General features: G+C 40.3%; 1 protein-coding gene across 2 annotated transcripts in view; it reads left to right on the plus strand.

The window, feature by feature from the left end:
* srbd1 (S1 RNA binding domain 1) overlaps positions 1-20,734 on the plus strand; it is a 226,358-nt gene that overhangs the window by 95,819 nt on the left and 109,805 nt on the right. For both annotated transcript variants that reach the window (XM_062971303.1, XM_062971308.1), the window contains one exon: positions 5,204-5,295. In XM_062971303.1, coding sequence (XP_062827373.1) covers positions 5,204-5,295 — 92 coding nt within the window. The remainder of the gene's footprint in view (positions 1-5,203; positions 5,296-20,734) is intronic.

Here is a 20,734-nt window from a genome sequence, read left to right on the forward strand (position 1 = left end):
AACGGGCTGGCAGAACGTTGGATAAGCGAATATGTTGGATAATGAGGAATTAAGGATAACCCTATTAAACATCAAATTAAGTTATGATTTTACAAATTAAGCACCAAAACATCATGTTAGACAACAAATTTGTCAGAAAAAGTAGTTCAGTACACAGTAATGCTATGTAGTAATTACTGTATTTATGAATTTAGCACCAAAATATCACGATATATTGAAAGCATTGACTACAAAAATGCGTTGGATAATCCAGAACGTTGGATAAGCGAGTGTTGGATAAGTGAGACTCTACTGTAAATACTACATAGCATTACTGCGCATGGAACTACTTTTTCTGTCAAATTTGTTGTATAATATGATGTTTTGGTGCTTAATTTGTATAACGATTACCTAATTTGATGTTTAATTGGCTTTTCCTGAATCCCTTCTTATTATCCAACATATTCACTTATCCTGCCGGCCTGTTTATGTTGGATAAGTGAGACTCTACTGTATATTTGTAATCTTATAGTATCTTCTCATAACTGGATTATATGAGGCTCCTTCTTCACAGCTGTATAAAATGCACACTGAAGTGGATTATATGGCAGTGTGGAGTCAAGATAATCCAGTGCAAAGCAGATAATATAAGATTCTAAATGGGTTATATAGCTGTGTGGAAGGGCCTTGAGTCTACACTGCCATATAATCCAGTGCAAATCTGATAATCTGTGGAAGAAGCCTAAGTGAGGCCTAAAGCTGCCTGTCCCCTAACTGAAACCTGGCTGTCCCTTGGTTGCTAGGCAACCAAGTGGGCAGAGATTAGCCCTCTAAACTGGCAGCAATTGGATAAAAAAAATTATTCCTCTCCCTCTAATTAGGACTTTATTTTTCTTTTCTTTTTGTTGTATCAACGTTGAGGCGTGGATGATGGGTTGTGTTGTCAAATTTTGAGGTTGGGGGGCTTGTACTTTTGTTGTTTTGTGAATTGCCGTGATGCCATCACTCTTTTATATATATAGATACACCAAGCACACACATCAAATCAACATATAGTGGCAATAGAATGCAAATTCAAAACTCATGATTCAGAGTTGGCTGGGTAGACCTGCCAGAAGAGATAGGTCTTCAGATATGTTTCAAATTCCGACAGCTACTTTAGCTATCGGAGCTCTTCTGGCAGGTTATTCCACAGTTGTGGGGCAGCCAATGAAAAGGTTCTTTGCGTGACGGTTGCCAGTTGAGTTTTGACTGGTTGGAATAAGCATCATCCAGAGGACCTCAGTGTCCCAAGGGGCGGAGTGTGCAGAATAATAATAATAATAATAATAATAATAATAATAATAATAATAATAAAGTTCTATGATTCTTCTTTAGCTGAGATTTGTAGTTTAGGGTGGGAATTGTTAGCTAGAGGCACCAAACTGCAAATCTCAAGGTTCCGTAGAATGGAGCGGTGGTATTGAAATAATAATAATACTATAATTACATAATTTTAAAGGACACATATAGTTAATATCCATTTGGTTCTGTTCTCTCTCCGCTGCTTTGAGTCCCATTCGTAAAAGTAAATTAGTAGTAGTAGTAGTAGTAGTAGTAGTAGTAGTAGTTATTTACCTGCTTCTCCCTATGGCTCATAATGTCCAATGTGGCCTAAAATATAGTGAGATAGAAACTCTGTGGTATTTTTCATTTGATTAAAATATTTATGCCCAAAGACCTTTAAGTGATGTACATGAACATAATTTAAACAATTGCCTGTAGAAAAGAAGAATAGTTTTTGGTGTTTGCTACCACTCCCAGGAAATAATGAAACAGCATTCCATCCAGACTGTTTTGAGCATTGACTGGAACAATGGCATTCCCAACTACAGTAGAGTCTCACTAATCCAAGCTAAACGGGCCGGCAGAAGCTTGGATAAGCGAATATCTTGGATTATAAGGACTGATCAAGGAAAAGCCTATTAAACATCAAATTAGGCTATGATTTTACAAATTAAGCACCAAAACTTCATGTTATACAACAAATTTGACAGAAAAAGTAGTTCAATACACAGTAATGTTATGTTGTAATTACTGTATTTACGAATTTAGCACCAAAATATCACGATATATTGGAAACATTGACTGCAAAAATGGCTTGGATTATCCAGAGGCTTGGATAAGCGAGGCTTGGATTAGTGAGACTCTACTGTATTTCCCCCCACTTTGCTTGAGATATGTATTTGTGATCGTTGTGATTACGAATGCTCTATTTCCCCTAATTCACACTGGGAAGCCTGCTGATGCCATTTGGAAATAAATCACAGCACCGCTATAAAACGCTGGCTAAAAAAAAGGAAGAAACGAATGCATTTGTTATAAACTTGCTCTTCTGTTCATTCACAGTAGCCTTCTGTTTCATGAGGGCGTTCTCAAATTTGAGCCGCAGTAAATGTAATTGCATTTGTTGGAGGGGATGGACTTTCAGTAGAAATTATATTTCACCTTTGCAAAAATAAAGCTTTGGATACGTCTTTAATCTTCTCTGTGATTTGCTAAATTTTGTCTTCCCAAAAGGGCACAGAAACCAACTTCTTGCATGGTAGTTTGTGTTCTCCGTTGGAATGTACTAGTTGTGTATATGGGATTTTTGAAGGCTTGGCAATAAACCATTTTTCTCTATCTGCATATTATAAATGAACGACATGCATGGCTGAGCATTGCTACCCAATTTGTATCTGCAATCACATGGGGAAAATGGTCAAAACTATGCACATGGAATAAATAAAATATTTTCCCATAAAAATATTTTAGTGTTTGTCTGTGTCTACAATTTTGTTTATTTGTAAGCATCTAATTTAAAAGTTTTTAGGTAGGAGTGGATTATTATTATTATTATTATTATTATTATTATTATTATTATTATTATTGGAGTGATGTCAGCTACAGTAGCAAAATGATGAATACTTATTCATTAAATTACTAAGATATTAAGTGCTGAAAATCAATAAGGTATTGGTTACATTTAGACTCTAACAAATGTTAAAGTTTATTACATATTTTCATCTCATTATGTTTTGAAAATCCGTGTATTGTTATTGTTATCTACGTTTTGTTCTTACACTTTTTTGAGGTCAAATTAGCTACATTTAGGCTATTTTTGATGTGTTTTGCAAAATCTTATCAATCATGTCCATATGTATTTGACAAGAGTGCTCAGAGAAACTGACCAGTTGTTTGATTTGTACATTCAAATCAGATTGTAGATTTTTCTAGCAGAATATTTAGCAGCATTTGGAGGTCTTCGTTATGACTTTCTCTCCACTAGAGTTCAGAAAGAAAATTAATTAGGGTTTTTTTTAGCAATCAGAAGTGTTTTTCAGTGATGGCACTGCAATATGGAAAAATAACTTTTCAAACACGGATAAGCAATATCAATTTTACTTGTGAATCAGAGACTTGAAAAACAAAAGAAAAAAAAAAGATAGGATGATGTAATATAAAAATGGTGTTTGTTTCAGCTGCTTCTAAAAAGTTCATTCTTCCTCTATTATTTTTCTAATCTACATTGTTAAGCAGCTATATTCCTATTTCTCTGCAAATTCTTAGGAGGCAGAATGTTTTGAAAGTATTTCAGCTATTTAAAAAAAAGGCCTTTCCTCACTGATATCATCCTATATTTGATTGCATGGGAAATATATGTGTGTGTGCTATTGATATTCATTATTAATCTGTGCAAGCATATCATATTATATATAAATGTATATATAGAATTTGAGTAACCGTTTTCTATTTGACTACATGAATAAAAATGCAGCTCCAACCTGTAGATCTTTTCTAAGGGCTGGTTCTTTGCCATGAACAGAAATGCCATTGTTTCCCTTCAATGATATTCAGTCTGAAAGTTTTTGAATAGTCGAGGGAAAGGAGTTCATTTTCTTCTAGCAGATCCTCTCTTTACAGATTCCAGTATATTACAAATACTGTTCAGCTTTGATGGTTATTTCAGTCGGCTTTCATATCTGACTCTTTCTGGGGCATTTCAGTGTGCCTTAAACCAAGGAAAATTGATACTCCTGCCTTGTACGTTTGTAGCTTGGATATGGTCGCTTTGTATATTGAGATTGGCCTTCGATTTGATGTTGTGACTCTGGTTGCCTTTAGAGGAGACAGCTGTAGGGGAAAAAGTCACAGTGCCTTGTGGGAAGACCAAATAATAACAGAATACCGGCTTCTTCTTTTCTTTTTAAAAGAAAGTCACAGTTTTGTGAACTGGCTGTGCTTTGACGTTGAGGAATGCTTGAAATTACATATCACTTTTTGCATTTGTGTTTGAGTTTGATATGTGTGTGTGTATGAAAGACTGCAAGCATAAATACACTGAACGGGTGAGCTTGTTATTCTTGCAGCTGAATAAAAACCGACGGCACTACTGTTAGCTACAATGCCAGAATTATATTTTAGAATTTCTATGTAGCCATTCAGAACTGACTAAGATTGTTCCGGTGAAAAGGGATTCGTATCTTATTACTGGCATAGAAACGGCTTAGGTAAAGAATATAATGTAACACCAAAAACAATTAAACGAAGGGGTATGGATGAATGTTTAGCTCTTTTTCAATTTCCAAAATGCTTTAGAACAGGGGTTCATTCAGTTGCATATTTAGATATCTTTACTTTCAGCAGATCTATTTTTAAAAGCATTAAGAACATTTCATGTCATGTACAATGAATGTGAGCAGTGCGTAGCCTAGTATATTGCAAATAGTATGTTTTGTTTATGATTACTGTGATGACTCCCTCAATTCCTGGGCAGAGGACCATCAGGTGTGTGTATAAAATTAATAAAAACCAAGGAAAATTATTTTAATTGTGAAAATAAAAGATAAGGTAACATCTGTGGAAAGTGATCTTGACACATTTACATGTATGTACTATAGATTTCTAGCTCAAATTCTGAACAATTGAACATTAACGATTTCAGTTCAAATTACTTTCAGATATAAATATGCTTTAGGATACCATCTTGGGATCTTACTGAAGGAGGTCTATCATGTAATGGTGGAATCATTTTATTCTGAGATTTGTTCCTGTATTATTTTTAAAAACACAACATTTCAGTCTATATGTGGGTACTTTGTGATGTACAAAATATTATATCTGTTTTAAAATGCAAGAAATTGTATTCTGCCCCATTCAGTGTGTTCAACATGTTTTTGATCATGTGCTTTCTGTTTTGCAGCATTACCAATGAGGCGGGTGCATCTATATACAGTGTTAGCCCAGAAGCTTGTAAAGAGATGCCTGATTTAGATCCCAACTTACGAAGTGCAGGTAATTGTCGATTACTTTCTTAATTGCATAACAGTTAGAGCATATGTTTGTGTTACAAACACTGAATTATAGAAACACAGCACTATAAAAGTTAGAGGTGAAGAAAATAATGGAGTGAATTATGCTGTCATTTATACCTCACCATAATTTTCATTTCACATATTCTTTATACATTGAAATCTGCATGGTTTTAGAAAAAAAAATTGTAAATAGGAGAGCTTCTTTAGATAACGGGCTTTTCATAATTTCTTAGTTCAGATGATCCAGAACACAATTTGGTTACGATGCATGTATTATCCAAACAATCTGTTGAACACTATTTATACTGTACCTACCTGCTGCCTCCAGCATATGACATGTGAAGCAATGTGTTCAGTGTGTTTGACAAGGCTTTATCTTAATATTTTTATTGCTCCTTAAGCAGGAGTCACATCAGTCAGGAAGTTAACAATGAAATTGTGATCCCGTTTAAATGGTTTTTCTCTCTCTCAAGACACTTGTATCTCACCGTGAGGATATGAATGTCAAAATGGTAAAGGTGCTACCACATATGTAGAGATCTGGTGCAGATGGTATCCAGCATTCTCTGAAAAGCTGATATAATTTGTGTCTCTCTTGAAACTCTTGCCTCCTCCCAGCAGCATGTGCTACAACAAAGAAAAAAGCTGTGAACTGTGGGATTTGCAAGGCTGTAGTGTGAAAGGGACTTGGTAGCAGTAGCCAGAAATATAAGTGCAAGAGCAGCTATTGTGTGTGTGAAGTCTTTGGGTTAGAGAGTTCTAGTGACAGTCAAAAGCATATATGTGCTTATATAATGCACATTATATTTACAACTCTCTGGAAATGTAACCTTGGATCTCTCAGCCATTCTCATGTTTATTTTAGATTATTCACAATAGTGCTTCCAGAAATATTTTTGAACAATACAAAAACAAAAAAACAAAACCTCAACCTCTAGCTGTTAAAACATTCTGATATGTTTTCTTCCTCTTTCTTGATTTCATCCCTGCCTGTTCCCCATAAAATCCTCACTGGTCTTTGTAATTGTCGTTTCTTGCTCATTTATTTCATTCATCCAATCACTTCATCCTTTTCTGGAATGCTATTTAACGCTTTTCTAAATAAGCTATTTTTATGTCTGAATCAATTAATCCCTCTCTAGGCCTTCTTCAATCCCAGTTTTGAATTCCTTTTCATTTTATTTAAGATATTCAGCTCTTTGTTTGCATCTATTATAAGCCCATTCTGTCTGTTCTGTTCAGTCTAATTTCTAAAAGATGCCTTACCAATGTGAATAATACAGTGTGTGGCTGTGGTAGGTACAGTTAGCCCTCTATATTCACGTATTCCACCAACCATGGCTTGAAAATATTTTTTTAATCCTATAAATAAACTTTGATATTTCTGTTTTATATAGGGGACACCATTTTACTATGCCATTGTATATGATGAGACCTCAGGTTTTGTTATCCATGTGGGGTCCTGGAATCAGACTCCAGTAGATACCAAGGAGCTACTGTATTTATGCATGAGGCTGAAAAATGAATGTTTCTTAAGTTATATCATGTAGACAACTGACATCCCCCCCCTCCCAAGTGTGCCAGAGACTGGTATGATATTTATATTATATTATTATTTTATTTGCCTATTTACTGAAAATCTCACCATTAGCCAGTACAGATTGGCTTATAAGCAACACCAGTCAACCACTTTGAATAGCATTACCCTATGCTATATGTTTTAGTTTGCAATGATGTAATCATTTTGTAAGAGTTATGTTTTCAACCCAAGGTTTTGTTTTTTCTCTCGCTTTCTTTGTATTTCCACTCCCCACCCCACTGTTCTCTCCCTTCTGTTCTGTCTGAATCTTTCTGACTGCTGGAAGGTCCCAGAAATTATTTACATTCTTTTACCCAAATTCATGGAGGAAAGATTGTTCTCGGCCCCACTCCCACCTCCCTCGATAGGACCATTGTCCAAGCGATAAAACGTGTTTCTTTCCTACCAAATCTACTGCTCTTTTTGCTCCTTTGGCAAGTTGCTGTAGATCCTCAAAGCAAAAGGGAGTTGCAACCCACCAATTCAACTTTACTATGAACTTGTAAAAACCTGTTCCCTACAATACTTTAAATTGCAATCATGAATTCCATCTTTGTTCTAGATAGAACCAGTTCTTCAAAAGTCCTGCACTTAATCATATATGTAAATAATAAAATCCATGAGGTATTTTCATTGTTGTTCCTCAAGTTACTTGGAAGCTTGTAGTGAACAATGAGGAAAATCCAGGTATGTAGTTAGGTGCTGTTAAAATGCTTCCTTCTTGAGAGAAGTGACAGCCCTTGGCCCATCATATCTAGGCTTAGGAAGATGTCTAGTCAATGGTGCAATTAGTTTCTAAAAGTGTTTTTCTTACTAGTTCTCCATTTTTGTTTGCTTTTGTCAATCCTCAGTGTGCATGGAATCAAGGAAAATGGACTTTCTCCCCCTTTTTGTTTTAATTGTTGCGTTAACACATGTCAAACTTGGTGTCTACACAATTTAATTCAACACATTAAGAAGCAACAATGGCTGACAGCTGCATGATGAAGTGTGACATTTGGAGTTAAATTTTTAAAATGGCTTTGCAAGCGTCGCACAAGATAACAGTGATCCTAACATGGTTTGCCACTTTAACATTTTCTCTCAGTAAAAAAATAGAGAAGAGGAGAAGCTGAGCCCATGAATATAAAGATAATCAATCTATGTCTAATAAAGGGTTTTAAAAAATATACAATCAGATTGAGGTTTTTTATGATAATTACTCATGGAGTATTGACCTTTTTATATCCATTTTTGCTGCTTGTATAATTCAGATTTCCATTCCATTTGAAGATCACATCTGCTTTTATTTAACATAATGTTCTTTTAATTTATTTATTTTAAAACCTTACCAAATGGATTGTTTCAGATAAAAGAGAATGGACTATTGTTGATTGATTCACCTTTCCCTTCCCCAACATCAGTGAAGTCCAATATTGCTGTGAAGAGGTCCACTAGTATTACTTTTTTCAAGTCTAAGGATCTGTTGCTGAGAGCAAGTGAGCTGCTCTAGGTAATTTCAGATAGATATTGAATGGTCACGATTAACATGTGTGAATGTGTAATACCAACCAAATGGAAAGCTTCCTTATGCTAAGACAAAGGAGTATCTCACATAGTTCTGTAGTGTCAATGTTAGCTGATAGGACATCTTCAAAACAAGGTCCTTTGTACCTCTTCTCAGAGGTGCCGAAGATTGAGTGCTGGACCTGCTGGATACAAAGCATGGACTCTACAAAGGAGATGTTGTCCTTTTCCTCACATGTATCTCACTGGGACTTATCAACTTTTGTTTGGTCATATAATGAGAAATGTAAGGGATATATCTGCATGCTTGTGGGATGAAAACTTCAGATTGCTGCATACACTCAAGTATAGGTCTTGTCAAAAAGTCAACCAGAGAAACCTGGGTTGACTTATCCACAGGTCAATGTAGATACTGTAGCTTTCCTTTTATAAAAACAAGGAACCATATCTGATTGGAGTAGTGAAAGGCAAGAGCTTAGTCAGTCTAGGATAGTGGTTCTCAACCTGTGGGTCTCCAGGTGTTTTGGCCTACAACTTCCAGAAATCCTAGCCAGTTTACCAGCTGTTAGGATTTCTGGGAGTTGAAGGCCAAAACATCTGGGGACCCACAGTTTGAGAACCACTGGTCTAGGGAGAACCTAAAAGAAGTACCAACTAATTTACTCTCTCAACACAGTGCTGTTGTTGACATTTTTGAATGCCATTACATTAAAATGGTAGTGGTACAGGGTCAAATGAGCCCCTGAAGCAGTGCTGGTCCTTCCTCCTCTCTATGGAATGAGCCTTGACTTATCCATGAGTCATATCAAAATCCATAATTTTGATTTCTGCATTAGTTTTTATCCAACTTGAATCTCCAGATGTTATTGAGTGACAATTCCCATCACTTTAGATTATCTGCCATGCTGAATGGAGATAATCAAAATTGCAGCCCAATGGCACTTGTGGCTTTGAGGCTGGAGAAAGGTCAAAAAATATCTTACCATCTTATCAGATAACTAGTCGCAGCGGCACTTCAGAGAGGGGCGTGGGGACTCCGCACCCCACACCCTGCATTGCCTGGATAAATGGGAGGGTGATCACATGGGAGGAAGCATGACTGCACGTGCTCCCCCCCGAGATTTAATGGCAATATGGGAGCTCTCCCGTGTTGCCAGCTCCTCCCTCCTTCACCCACAGAGCTGCTACAGCATCATGTGATGGGAGCTGGCTGGCTCCATGTATGACCTGGAGTAAAATTGGCACATGCTGTTGATTTTAGCCCAATGTGATGAGGTCGTTAAAGTCATACATCATACTCACAAGCCTTGTATCAAAATTCAATCCCCACTATCCTGGTTAAACAGAAGAGGCTGCAGATAACAAGTCTAATGACAAGGAATACAGGAATTGTAGTCCAGCATCTAGAGGGCCACATAAAATGACATGGCTCACAAGGCCTGAGTTTGACATATGTGCATTGGCCAACTTATACACAAGTATATACAATATTCTACTAGTCTTTTGAAAGAAATGATATTTTCTGGCTATGTTCTTGTACATTATTATTATTATTATTATTATTATTATTATTATTATTATTATTATTATTATTATTCCTCCTCCTCTTCCTCCTCCTAGTATTAAATGTTTACCAAAATTAGAAGGACGAGTATTCTGTCCCAGCTACGAAGCAGTCAACATTTTTGTGTTGAGAGAATTGTGAGAGGAAAGGGATGAAAAGGAGAGCGAATTGTAGAACACAGTGGTTGGAAAGATGATAATTTTAGTACATTGTGAACATCCCAAATGTTTTCATTCGCAGATTTGTAGACTCCTGAAGGAGAATGAAATCTTTTACTAATATGAAACTATACTGATAAGCGTTCCATAATACAGAGCAGCTGTTGTTTAAGAAAAGCAAGGATAGGAATTTTCTCTCAGTTGCTTCTGTACTACATTGACCCACATGTTTCTTACAGATGCTGGATGAGATATTACTTGAAAATAAAGTCAAACAGCCCCTACCTGGATAGCTTCGTTCCTATCTTTCATTGTAAAGATAGGAACAAAGAAAGACAAACATTTTAATACAGAAACACCAACAATAATAAAACAATCATAGAATTTGAATAAGGGGGAAAGATTATGACATTTGAACCTGTGCAGTCTTTCTCAGCTTGTATTTAAGCAGCTCAAGTATTTCTGTTGAGAATTCAAATTGGGGGTGTTTGATGAGCCCAAATAGGTGATGCATGAGCCCCTTTCCCTATCAATTCCCCTCCTTCCATTTCCACTAAAAAAAACCCCAACAAGTCTAAATAACTTTTTTGTCAAGAGGAAGGAACAGAAATAGAAATATGGAAACTGCCTTGCATTAGGTCAGTTTGCAGTTGTCTTTTACATTGGTAGCAATTCTCTACAGCCCACAAGAGCTTAAAAAGAAAATAGTTTTTGACTATAATTGTCTGCATCTGTGAGCCAACATGGCAACTGCCCAATGGGATGGGAGACTTTGGGAATTGTAGTCTGAAATGGCAGCTTTTTTCCCAGTCTTGGCTGTGCATGTGTCTCTGTATTTATCCATGTGATATGATCTGTTGCCAAGCCAGGTAGTTTCCTCCTGTACTTATCCCTCCTTCTCCGTTTCACTGGGGAAGTTTTAGTGCCATTTTAAAATCTCACACAATTTCCCTACTGTTTTGAAATACTCAGGTGGCCCGTTGACTGCCTTTGCTCAGTACGAATCTAACCCATTTGCAGCAATTGCTCCGGAGATAGTTCCCTTCTAGCTGTTTTTTTTAAAAAAATTCTAAGTGGCTTTGTCCCTTTGCTGCCAAGTACTCTCAACAATCCCTTGGTGCTATCAAGTTTTTGTAAGGTGGCTCCTTGCCTTTAACTTTCCCCTGGCTGTTATTAGCCACTACATTTTTCTGGCTGATAGCCACTCAGAGCAAGTTATCAAGTTCAAGTCCCATTGAAATGGATAGGGGTTAAGTGCTTAATGGTGCAATTTCATCTCACCAATTTCCGTGTAACCTGAGCACACTTGACTTTCTCCGGGTTGTGGCCATTGTGCATGAGCCATACTTTGACACATCTTACCACTCCCCTTTCTTAATTCACATTTCTCATTTTAAAAGTAGTATACAGAATATAGTTTCTGACTTGCCACTATTGGATGAGGTGTCAGAAAAAATAAATCTTTTATCTAACCCAGCACAACATCCTTTAAAAGCAATATGAGGCTGTCTCATATCTTTTGCATACAAAATAATTGGATCATACAAACAAAATAAATTGTGTTGTCACATATATAAAAATATTCAGCATTAACTTGATGACTTCTATAGCAAAGGCAATAATTAATTGATCAGGTGGGACATTTTACTACTGCTACTGAATAAAGAGGGGGAAACTTGTACAATTTAAAAAAATCTTTGTAATAATAACCTAAAGCAATTGTATTACTTCCAAATTCCAGGAGAAAAGTTGCCTTAAAATTGAGTATCATTATTGCTGTTAGGATGTAGTACAATTATTAGAATTTCATTTGGCAGCTACGGCATTGTTTTAGGAATTCCAGCCATTTCAGAATATAAACATGGTTTTCATTGTGTGTTTCAGTTAATGGCAGAATGACTTCTCTCTCCCCTCACCCTTTAATCCGGTTTATTGCTTCTTTCACAGCAAAGAAACCAAGCTAGCAGCTCTGTGTGCTTCATTGCACCAACTCACAGAAAGAAATATAGACAAGCCACAGAACAAAGATTTCTTCTGACACAGAGTAAGATAGGAAAGGGCATTTCCTCTTACCGACAAGGGCATTTATACCAGCCTGTGTCAAAAGACATCTCCTTAGTAAAGCTTGTCTGTACTACTTTTGTACGTTAGTGCAGTGATGCACAGAGGGACACTTTCATTTTAATTTCCGTTTCACCTGTTAAAACAGAGATTGTACACTTGCCGTTTGTTTCCGGACTGCAATGCCTCCAAGATGTACTGTCTTTCCTGACCAGTTAGCAGTCAGGGTTTGGGCACTTGTGTCCAGCTTGAAAGCTGTGACTTGTCTTGCCATGTGCCAGAAGTTAGTTGTTAGAATCTAACTGACAGCATTTCTCCACAAGCCACTTTCTTCGTGCTTTGTGCTAGCAACAAAGTTGTTCTGTCCAGATGAGTGACCCAGTTCCTTTTGTCTTGGAACTGTGTATACAACCTACTCGGGAAGCATTTCTATGAACAGAGCGTATCCCTTTATGATACTGCCTGAGTTACAAGATCCTTAGGGGAAAGCTTTCTCTAAGTCTCAGGAACATCTGAGGCTCTTTCTTGCTACAGAGTTGTAGCACTGGGATTCATTTTAACTAGAATCATGGAATCGTAGAGTTGTAGGAGACCACAAGAACCATCCAATCCAACCTCTTCCAGGCAGGAATACACAATCAAAGCACCCTTGACAGATGGCCATCCAGTCTCTTCTTAAAACCTCCAGAGAAGGAGACTCCACCACACTCCGAGGCAGCATAGTCTTCTCCCAAACAGAAGTTTCTTTGAATGTTTAAGTGAAATCTAAACATTTGGAAGAACTTCCTGCCATATAATCCAAATTAAAGCAGATAATTTGGATTTTATATGACAATGTAGAAGGGACCTCAGTTTATCTTCCTCTGCTCTCCTTTCATCAGAAGAGACTACTTTTTAAAAATTATATACAGGCATTGGGCATTTATTGCAGATGGGGTGTGTGTACTATACTCTTTCCCCCACCACTGTATTTTAAATGGTTTTAATTGGCTTTAGATTTGTGCTACTTTTAGTAAGATGGATTACTTCTTTTAAAACTTCTTATCTCTTAGTGGTACTTTATTCTAATCAGTGCTGTGAGCCACATTGGGCCCATGTTGGAAGAATGAACGAACAAGTAAAATGTTTATTTAAAAACATGTATATGTGTGCTGTACAGTAGGCCCTCCATTTTCATCGTTTGGGGAACAAGACCTTCATGAAAGTGGAAAAATTAAAAAGTATATTCTTTCCAACCTGAGAAATTTTCTAGAAATCTCTTGATCCTCCACAGTGACTCTAGTCCTGGAAGTTGACCATAGTGTTGCCCTGGTGGACTTTGAGATTCCTAGAGAGAACATAATAATAAAGACTGTAAGTAATCAAATCCACAAAAGTTAAAACTCGCAAATGTGGAGGGCCAACCAGGGCTGTAGCCAAGGGGGTTGGGTTAGGGGTTCACCCCCCCCCCCCAAATCTTTTGGTTTACTCATGAATTTTAACTGATTAACCAAATCCCCATGAGTGTCCACTGAAATTTTATCGATGGAGCCCGATTTCTAAATCATTTTGTGTTATAGAACTACTCTTCATGATTCGCTAAAAAAAAAAAGCTTTAACTCCCCTCCCCCCCCCCCCCCCCCCCCGGAAATTTCTTTCTGGCTATGGCCCTGGGTGCGAACTGTGATATAAAATTATAGAATCATAGAGTTGGAAAGGACTACAACTGTCATCTAATCCAACCTCCTACCATCCAGGAACTCCAGCTTCTGCTTAAAAACCTCCAAAGGAGCTTCCACCACACCCCAAGGCAGAGAGTTTCACTGCCAAGCAGCTATTAGGATGTTTTTCCTAATGTTTAGGTAGAAGCTTTTTTCCCCTGCTATATAAATTCATTGTTCAGTGGCCTAGTCTCCAGAGCAGCAGAAAACAAGCTTGCTCCCTTTTCAGTGTGACATCTTTTCAAATATTTAAACATTGTTATCACATCTATTCTCTATCTTTTTTTCTCCAAATTGAATATCTTTATATATATGTATATACATGCAGTGTACTCAATCTGGATGCCATAGTTCCTTCAAGGAATATAACAGGGCAGCGTATCTTGTTTTGCTCCCCCCATTCAACTCACAACAGTACTATAAAGTTGATCCGACTTAGATACTGATGGGCCCAAGGCTGCCCCATGGGCTTTCTCATGGAGTGATGATTTTAACCTGGGTCTCCTTGACCCTCAGCTGTCAAAACCTTCTGGGTGCTCTTGGGAAAGTCACACTCTCAAATTCAAAGGAAGGCAATAGCAAATTCTGAACCCATCTTGCCAAGAAACTCCTGTGGTAGGTTCCCCTTAGGGTTGCCAGAAATCAGAAATAACTTAAATGCATTCAATACACACTCTTTGATTCTGGACTTCCATTCCAACCATGACATCTCATGTCATTGCAGTTGTGATATTTTGTCTACTCACACTGTAAGCTAGTTTGCCAGCATATCAGGGTGACATGGTACCTCAAAGGTAATTTAATATTTGTATGTATGGTGTTCTGCATAATTTATTATGTGTATGCTGAGCGATAATTTTAAAAAGTTATTATGACAGGAATACTGTACACAACAAATCTGCAGGGATGTGAATTTTCCCTAAGTTTGTCTTGAGTAAGAGTAGTACAGGGTAAGAAACAGGTTTCCCCCTTTGAATGGAGAGGTAACTATGAGTGAAAGTATCTGCCATTGAAAAGCATGGCTTTTGAGTGAACAAGAAGAAAAGCAGAGCAAAAGGTCACACAACACAGCTTGGCTTAACATTGTCAAGTCCCATCTGCTTGTCTTCTCTCCACAGGGCAGAATACATTGGATTATTGTACACTCCAAAGTTCAGCAAAGCACTTGTACTTTCCATGGCAAGAGAATGCCTTCTAGGCATTTAGGGCTTATTAGGACTTTCAGACTGTCATGCTAAAGGGGTTTATACCCCTGGGTGATTGTACGGATAAAGACATACCGTTCAGAGCTGTCACAGTGTCCAGCAAATGAAAGGTAAAGATCGGAGGCAATATAATTTCTTCTGACTTTATCTCAGGGAAAGTAAAACCATTTGATGATTCGATGTGTGGGACATAGTGCCTTTATGTCTACTTGAGCTAATTTCTTTAGCTTCTTTTAAAAGAGCACTGCTTCCCTTTGGCTGCTTTGAAAGAGAAGGTCACTTTTAGCAAACTTTACCAGGGAAAAGTCGGCACACTTAACGGCACACTGATTTGAAGTGGGAAATACTTCCAGCTACCCACAGAAAGCCAGTGTGAATTAATACAAGATTAGAGCATATTGCAAGGACTAAAACATATTATTAGTCAAAGGGTTCAATCGATGTAATAAGCTGTTCAACATTTTAAGTGTAAGTGCAAAGCTGGCTGTTTCTTTATTTTTAAGGAGTGGATTTAGATTCTATAACAAAACGAAGGCAACTGGCTTGTTATTTACTGTACTGCTGAGCTAAAGAGTTAACAGATTTCTGTGTTGACAAGATTGACTCAGGGCAAGATTTGGAAATAAAGCATCTCTCAGCAGGGCATGATCCTTATTTGGTGTAAGAAAAGCCTTTTGAGTACTTTCCTTCTTTTCTGAAGTGCTTGTCTTGTTAAGCTTTTATCTTGGACAACTCTCTTGAGTTTGCAGTATGTTGGAATGCTTTGACTTGAATCAATTTTGCTTATCTCCTTGGAGATCTGTGGCTATTCTCTGCACTTGGATGGGCCCATCTTCTTGTTGGATTAACAGTATGCTATCCGGTGTCCTAGAATCGTAATATTTCAATCATTCTAGCATGGATTCAATGATCTGTGGCCAGAATTTGAACTGTATGACACAAATTTAACCTCCTCTTTTCTCCCCCCCCCCCCACTGCCCTTTGCACACCTACCAAAAATCTTCCCATTTGGCTGGAGAATCCTTCAGAGTGGTTTTTAATGGATGCAGGCAACTTAAGGCAGGGCTAGGGAGAAATTTGTAACCATTCCTGTGCAAAGGTAGAAATATCTTCTGGTTGTTCAAGGTGTTGGGTAGGACTGAAATGTTGTCTCTACTGTATTTCCCAAGTGAAATGCGTTATAATCATCATCATCATCATCATCTTTATTTGTATACCGCCTTATCTCCCCAAAGGGACTCAGGGCAGTTTCCAGCATGTAAGGCAAACATTCAATTACCAGAAAGAAACCATACAGACAATAAACGAAATAGACATGAAATAGTCATGAAACTGAGCAGGAAGGCAAACAGACAACAAACAATAACTTTGGTCAAAGGATCTACCAAGCCTGTTAGGGATTCCTCTTCTTCAGAAGAGGAAGGGGAGCAGGAAAGTGTTCATGAATCTGAGAGCGAGTTGGAGTCTGAGGAGGAGACTTTGCTAGTACCCTCATTGCAGGAGAGGCAAAAGGAAACAGAGCAGAGACGTCATTCAGCTAGATTAGCTGCCAGAAATGCAGCTGAGTAATTAGGAACTGCCCTAGCAGCTGTGTGGGGACCCAGGGCTATAAAAAGCTGAAGCAGGTGCAGCCAGCTCTTGCTGGTAACAAACCGACTCTAATTCCTTCACTCTCTGTGTGCCTGCTCCAAGTCTGCATCTGGATTTATGCCTGTTTCTTTATCTGAAGTAAGACTTCCTGACTTTCTTTTGCATTATTTCACTGAGTGTGCTGTAGTTTATGTTTTGCTGAAGTAAAACAGTTTTCATTTACATACCACAGTGACTTAAAGCTGTTCTTGAAAGATAGAACAGGACAAAGCCCCAGCACTGTTTTCAGTTCAGCCAATTCACAGCACTGATCAGGATTGATAAAATACTGATTTTTGAAACAAACTTTATCTAACTTCAGAGTTATGCAGACAACGACAGAGACTGTGAGCAATATCTAATGCATATGTGATCATCCTTATCTGAGGTCTATGTGACCAGTACAGAATGTATCTAGAGATGGTTTGTTGTTTATGGGGATGTTTTGGGGATCTTGAACTATATGTAAGTGCAACTTGGATTGACCCTGTTTTAACATCATACATGTTTTTCAAAATCAAAAATGGTCTTTGGATCTATTTCTGATTTTGAATTATTTCAGTTGTCAGAATTCCAGATAGGGGATACTCAACTTGTACATACACAAATTAGTTACTTAGCATATAGACTGAGTGTCCCTCATCTGGAATTCTGAAAATTCGAAATACAGTAGAGTCTCACTTATCCAACGTTCTGGATTACCCAACGCATTTTTGTAGTCAATGTTTTCAATACATCGTGATATTTTTGTGCTAAATACGTAAATACAGTAATTACTATACAGCATTACTCCGTATTGAACTACTTTTTCTGTCAAATTTCTTGTGTAACATGGTTTTGGTGCTTAATTTGTAAAATCATAACCTAATTTGATGTTTAATAGGCTTTTCCTTAATCCCTCCTTATTATCCAACATATTCGCTTATCCAATGTTCAGCCGGCCTGTTTATGTTGGATAAGTGAGACTCTACTGACTCTAAGCAAGATAGAATCCTGAGTAGCTCCCCATTTATGGACAGCTGACTAGGGCATCGCAATGAGAGCTCTATCCTGCCTGTCGCCCTGGGGGGAGTGGACCGGAGCCTGGGGGAGACCATTGAGGTCGTGTGGGGGAGGAGGAGGAGTGGTCACCTTTATCCCAGGGATAAGCGCAACAGAGTTCTTGCGACCCTGGAGAAGGATAGGAGTGGTAGCCTCCATGACAGTCCCTTCCGTTTGAAGGTCCTGCTATTTAATGCCAGATCCGTCAATGGTAAATCAGCTATCATCCAGGATTTGATCCTGGATGAAGCGGCGGATCTGGCTTGCATCACCGAGACCTGGTTGGATGAGCCCGGCGGGGTAAATCTCGCCCAGCTGTGTCCTCCAGGTTTCGGGGTGCAACAGCAGGCCAGAGCCGGGGGGCGGGGAGGTGAGGTTGCGGTGGTCTTTCGGCAGACAATCTCCCTGGTCAGGTGCGCCATCCCGCAATCTGCAGGTTTTGAGTGTGTCCATCTTAAGGTGGGTACCCGGGACAGTTTGGGGATTCTGCTGGTGTACCGTCCACCCCGCGACACGGCAGTCTCCCTGCCCAAGCTGGCAGAGGTGATCTCTGGTGCGGCGTTGGTCTCTCAGCGGCTGGTAGTGCTGGGGGACTTTAACATTCATGCCGAGGCCACATTAACTGGTGCAGCCGAAGACTTCATGGCCGCCATGACGACCATGGGACTGTCCCAAGTGATATCTGGTCCCACTCATCAAGCTGGACACACACTTGACCTGGTTTTTGTTGCGGCAGATGGTGAGGTCGTAGTGGAAGAGCAAAATATTCTTCCGTTGTCATGGTCCGATCACCACCTGATCAGTTTAAGACTCACTGTGACCTCAAACCTCCGCAGGGGTGGTGGACCCATTAAGATGGTCCGCCCCAGGAGACTGATGGATCCAGATGGATTCTTGAGGTCTCTTGGGGATCTTCCTGTCATGGAGGCTGACGATCCTGTCGATGCCTTGGTAGATCGCTACAATAGCGAGATGTCCAGGGCAATTGACATGATCGCCCCCGAACGTCCCCTCTCATTGCGAAGAGTCACTTCGGCTCCCTGGTTCACGGAGGAGCTGGCAGTGATGAAGCGCTCGAGGAGGGGACTAGAGTGCCACTGGCGGAAAACTCGTAGCGTTTCTGACCGAGCACGGGCTAGAGCCGCTATTAGGGCCTACTCCGCGGCTTTGCGGGCAGCCAGGAAGACCTTCACGACTGCCCGCATAGCGTCTGCAACTAACAGACCATCGGAGTTGTTTCGGGTCGTTGGGGAGCTCCTTCACCCTCCTGAGGGGGGAGGGGCACCCGAAGACTCGGCAACTCGGTGCAGCGAGTTCGCGCACCACTTTGCAGACAAAGTCGCTCAGACTCGCTTCTACTTGGATGCTAGTTTTGTTGCAATGCCAAAAGAGGTAACTGAGGCACCTGTCTGTTCGAACTTGTGGGATTCGTTTCAGCTTGTTCGCCCGGATGACGTGGACAGGATCCTTGGGGCGGTGAGAGCGACCACTTGCTCTGCAGACCCTTGCCCCTCGTGGCTAATTAAATCAGCCAGAGGAGGGTTGGTAGAGTGGTTTGTGATGATAATTAATGCCTCTCTGGATCAAGGCAAATTTCCATCTGTCCTCAAACAGGCCATAGTGAGGCCTATATTGAAGAAGGCTTCCCTTGATTCGGCCATTCTAAACAACTACAGACCAATCTCGAACCTCCCTTTCTTGGGCAAGGTCCTGGAGCGGGTGGTTGCCTCGCAGCTCCAGGGTTTCCTGGATGACACCGATTTTCTGGACCCATCGCAGTCTGGCTTTAGACCTGGGCACAGTACTGAGACGGCTTTGGTTGCCTTGGTGGATGACCTCCGCAGGGAGCTGGACAGGGGGAGTGTGACCCTGCTGGTTCTCTTGGACATCTCAGCGGCTTTCGATACCATTGACCATGGTATCCTTCTGGGACGGCTCTCCGGGATGGGCCTTGGGGGCATGGCTCTGTCGTGGCTTCAGTCCTTCCTGGAGGGCCGTTCCCAGTTGGTGAAGCTGGGGGACACCTGCTCGGACCCCTGGCCTTTGACCTGTAGGGTCCCGCAAGGTTCCATTCTGTCCCCCATGCTTTTTAACATCTACATGAAACCGCTGGGAAAGGTCATCCGGAGTTTTGGAGTTTGGTGCCATCTCTACGCAGATGACACTCAACTCTACTACTCCTTTCCACCGAACTCCAAGGAAGCCCCCCAGATACTGAACCAGTGCTTGGCAGCTGTGATGGGCTGGATGAGGGCGAATAAGCTGAAGCTTAATCCCGACAAGACAGAGGTCCTCCAGGTCAGTCGTATGTCCGATCGGGGTATTGGGTGGCTACCTGTGCTTGACGGGGTCGCACTCCCCCTGAAGGCGCAGGTCCGCAGTTTGGGGGTCCTCCTGGACTCAGCACTGACGCTTGATGCTCAGGTGTCGGCGGTGGCCGGGAGGGCCTTTGCACAATTAAAACTTGTGCGCCAACTGCGACCTTACCTCGTGAAGTCTGATCTGGCCACGGTGGTCCATGCCTTAGTTACCTCTAGACTGGACTATTGCAATGCACTCTACGTGGGGCTGCCCTTGAAGACGGCCCGGAAACTCCAACTAGTTCAACGTTCGGCAGCCTTGCTTCTAACTGGAGCAAATTATAGGGAGCGGTCAACCCTCCTGCTTAAGGAGCTCCACTGGCTGCCGTTCACCTTCCGGACCCAATTCAAGGTGCAAGTGATCACCTACAAAGCCCTGAACGGTTTGGGACCCTCCTACCTTAGTGATCGCCTCTCCCCCTACGAACCTGCACGATCTCTTCGTTCGTCGGGGGAGGCCCTCCTCTCGCTCCCACCTCCGTCACAAGCACGGTTGGTGGGGACGAGAGAGAGGGCCTTCTCCGTGGTGGCCCCCCGGCTCTGGAACTCGCTCCCCAGGGAAATCAGGCAAGCCCCCACCCTGGTAGCATTCAGAAAGAGCTTGAAAACCTGGCTC

Source organism: Anolis carolinensis, chromosome 1, assembly GCF_035594765.1.
Source record: "Anolis carolinensis isolate JA03-04 chromosome 1, rAnoCar3.1.pri, whole genome shotgun sequence".
Classification (NCBI taxonomy): Eukaryota; Metazoa; Chordata; class Lepidosauria; order Squamata; family Dactyloidae; genus Anolis; species Anolis carolinensis.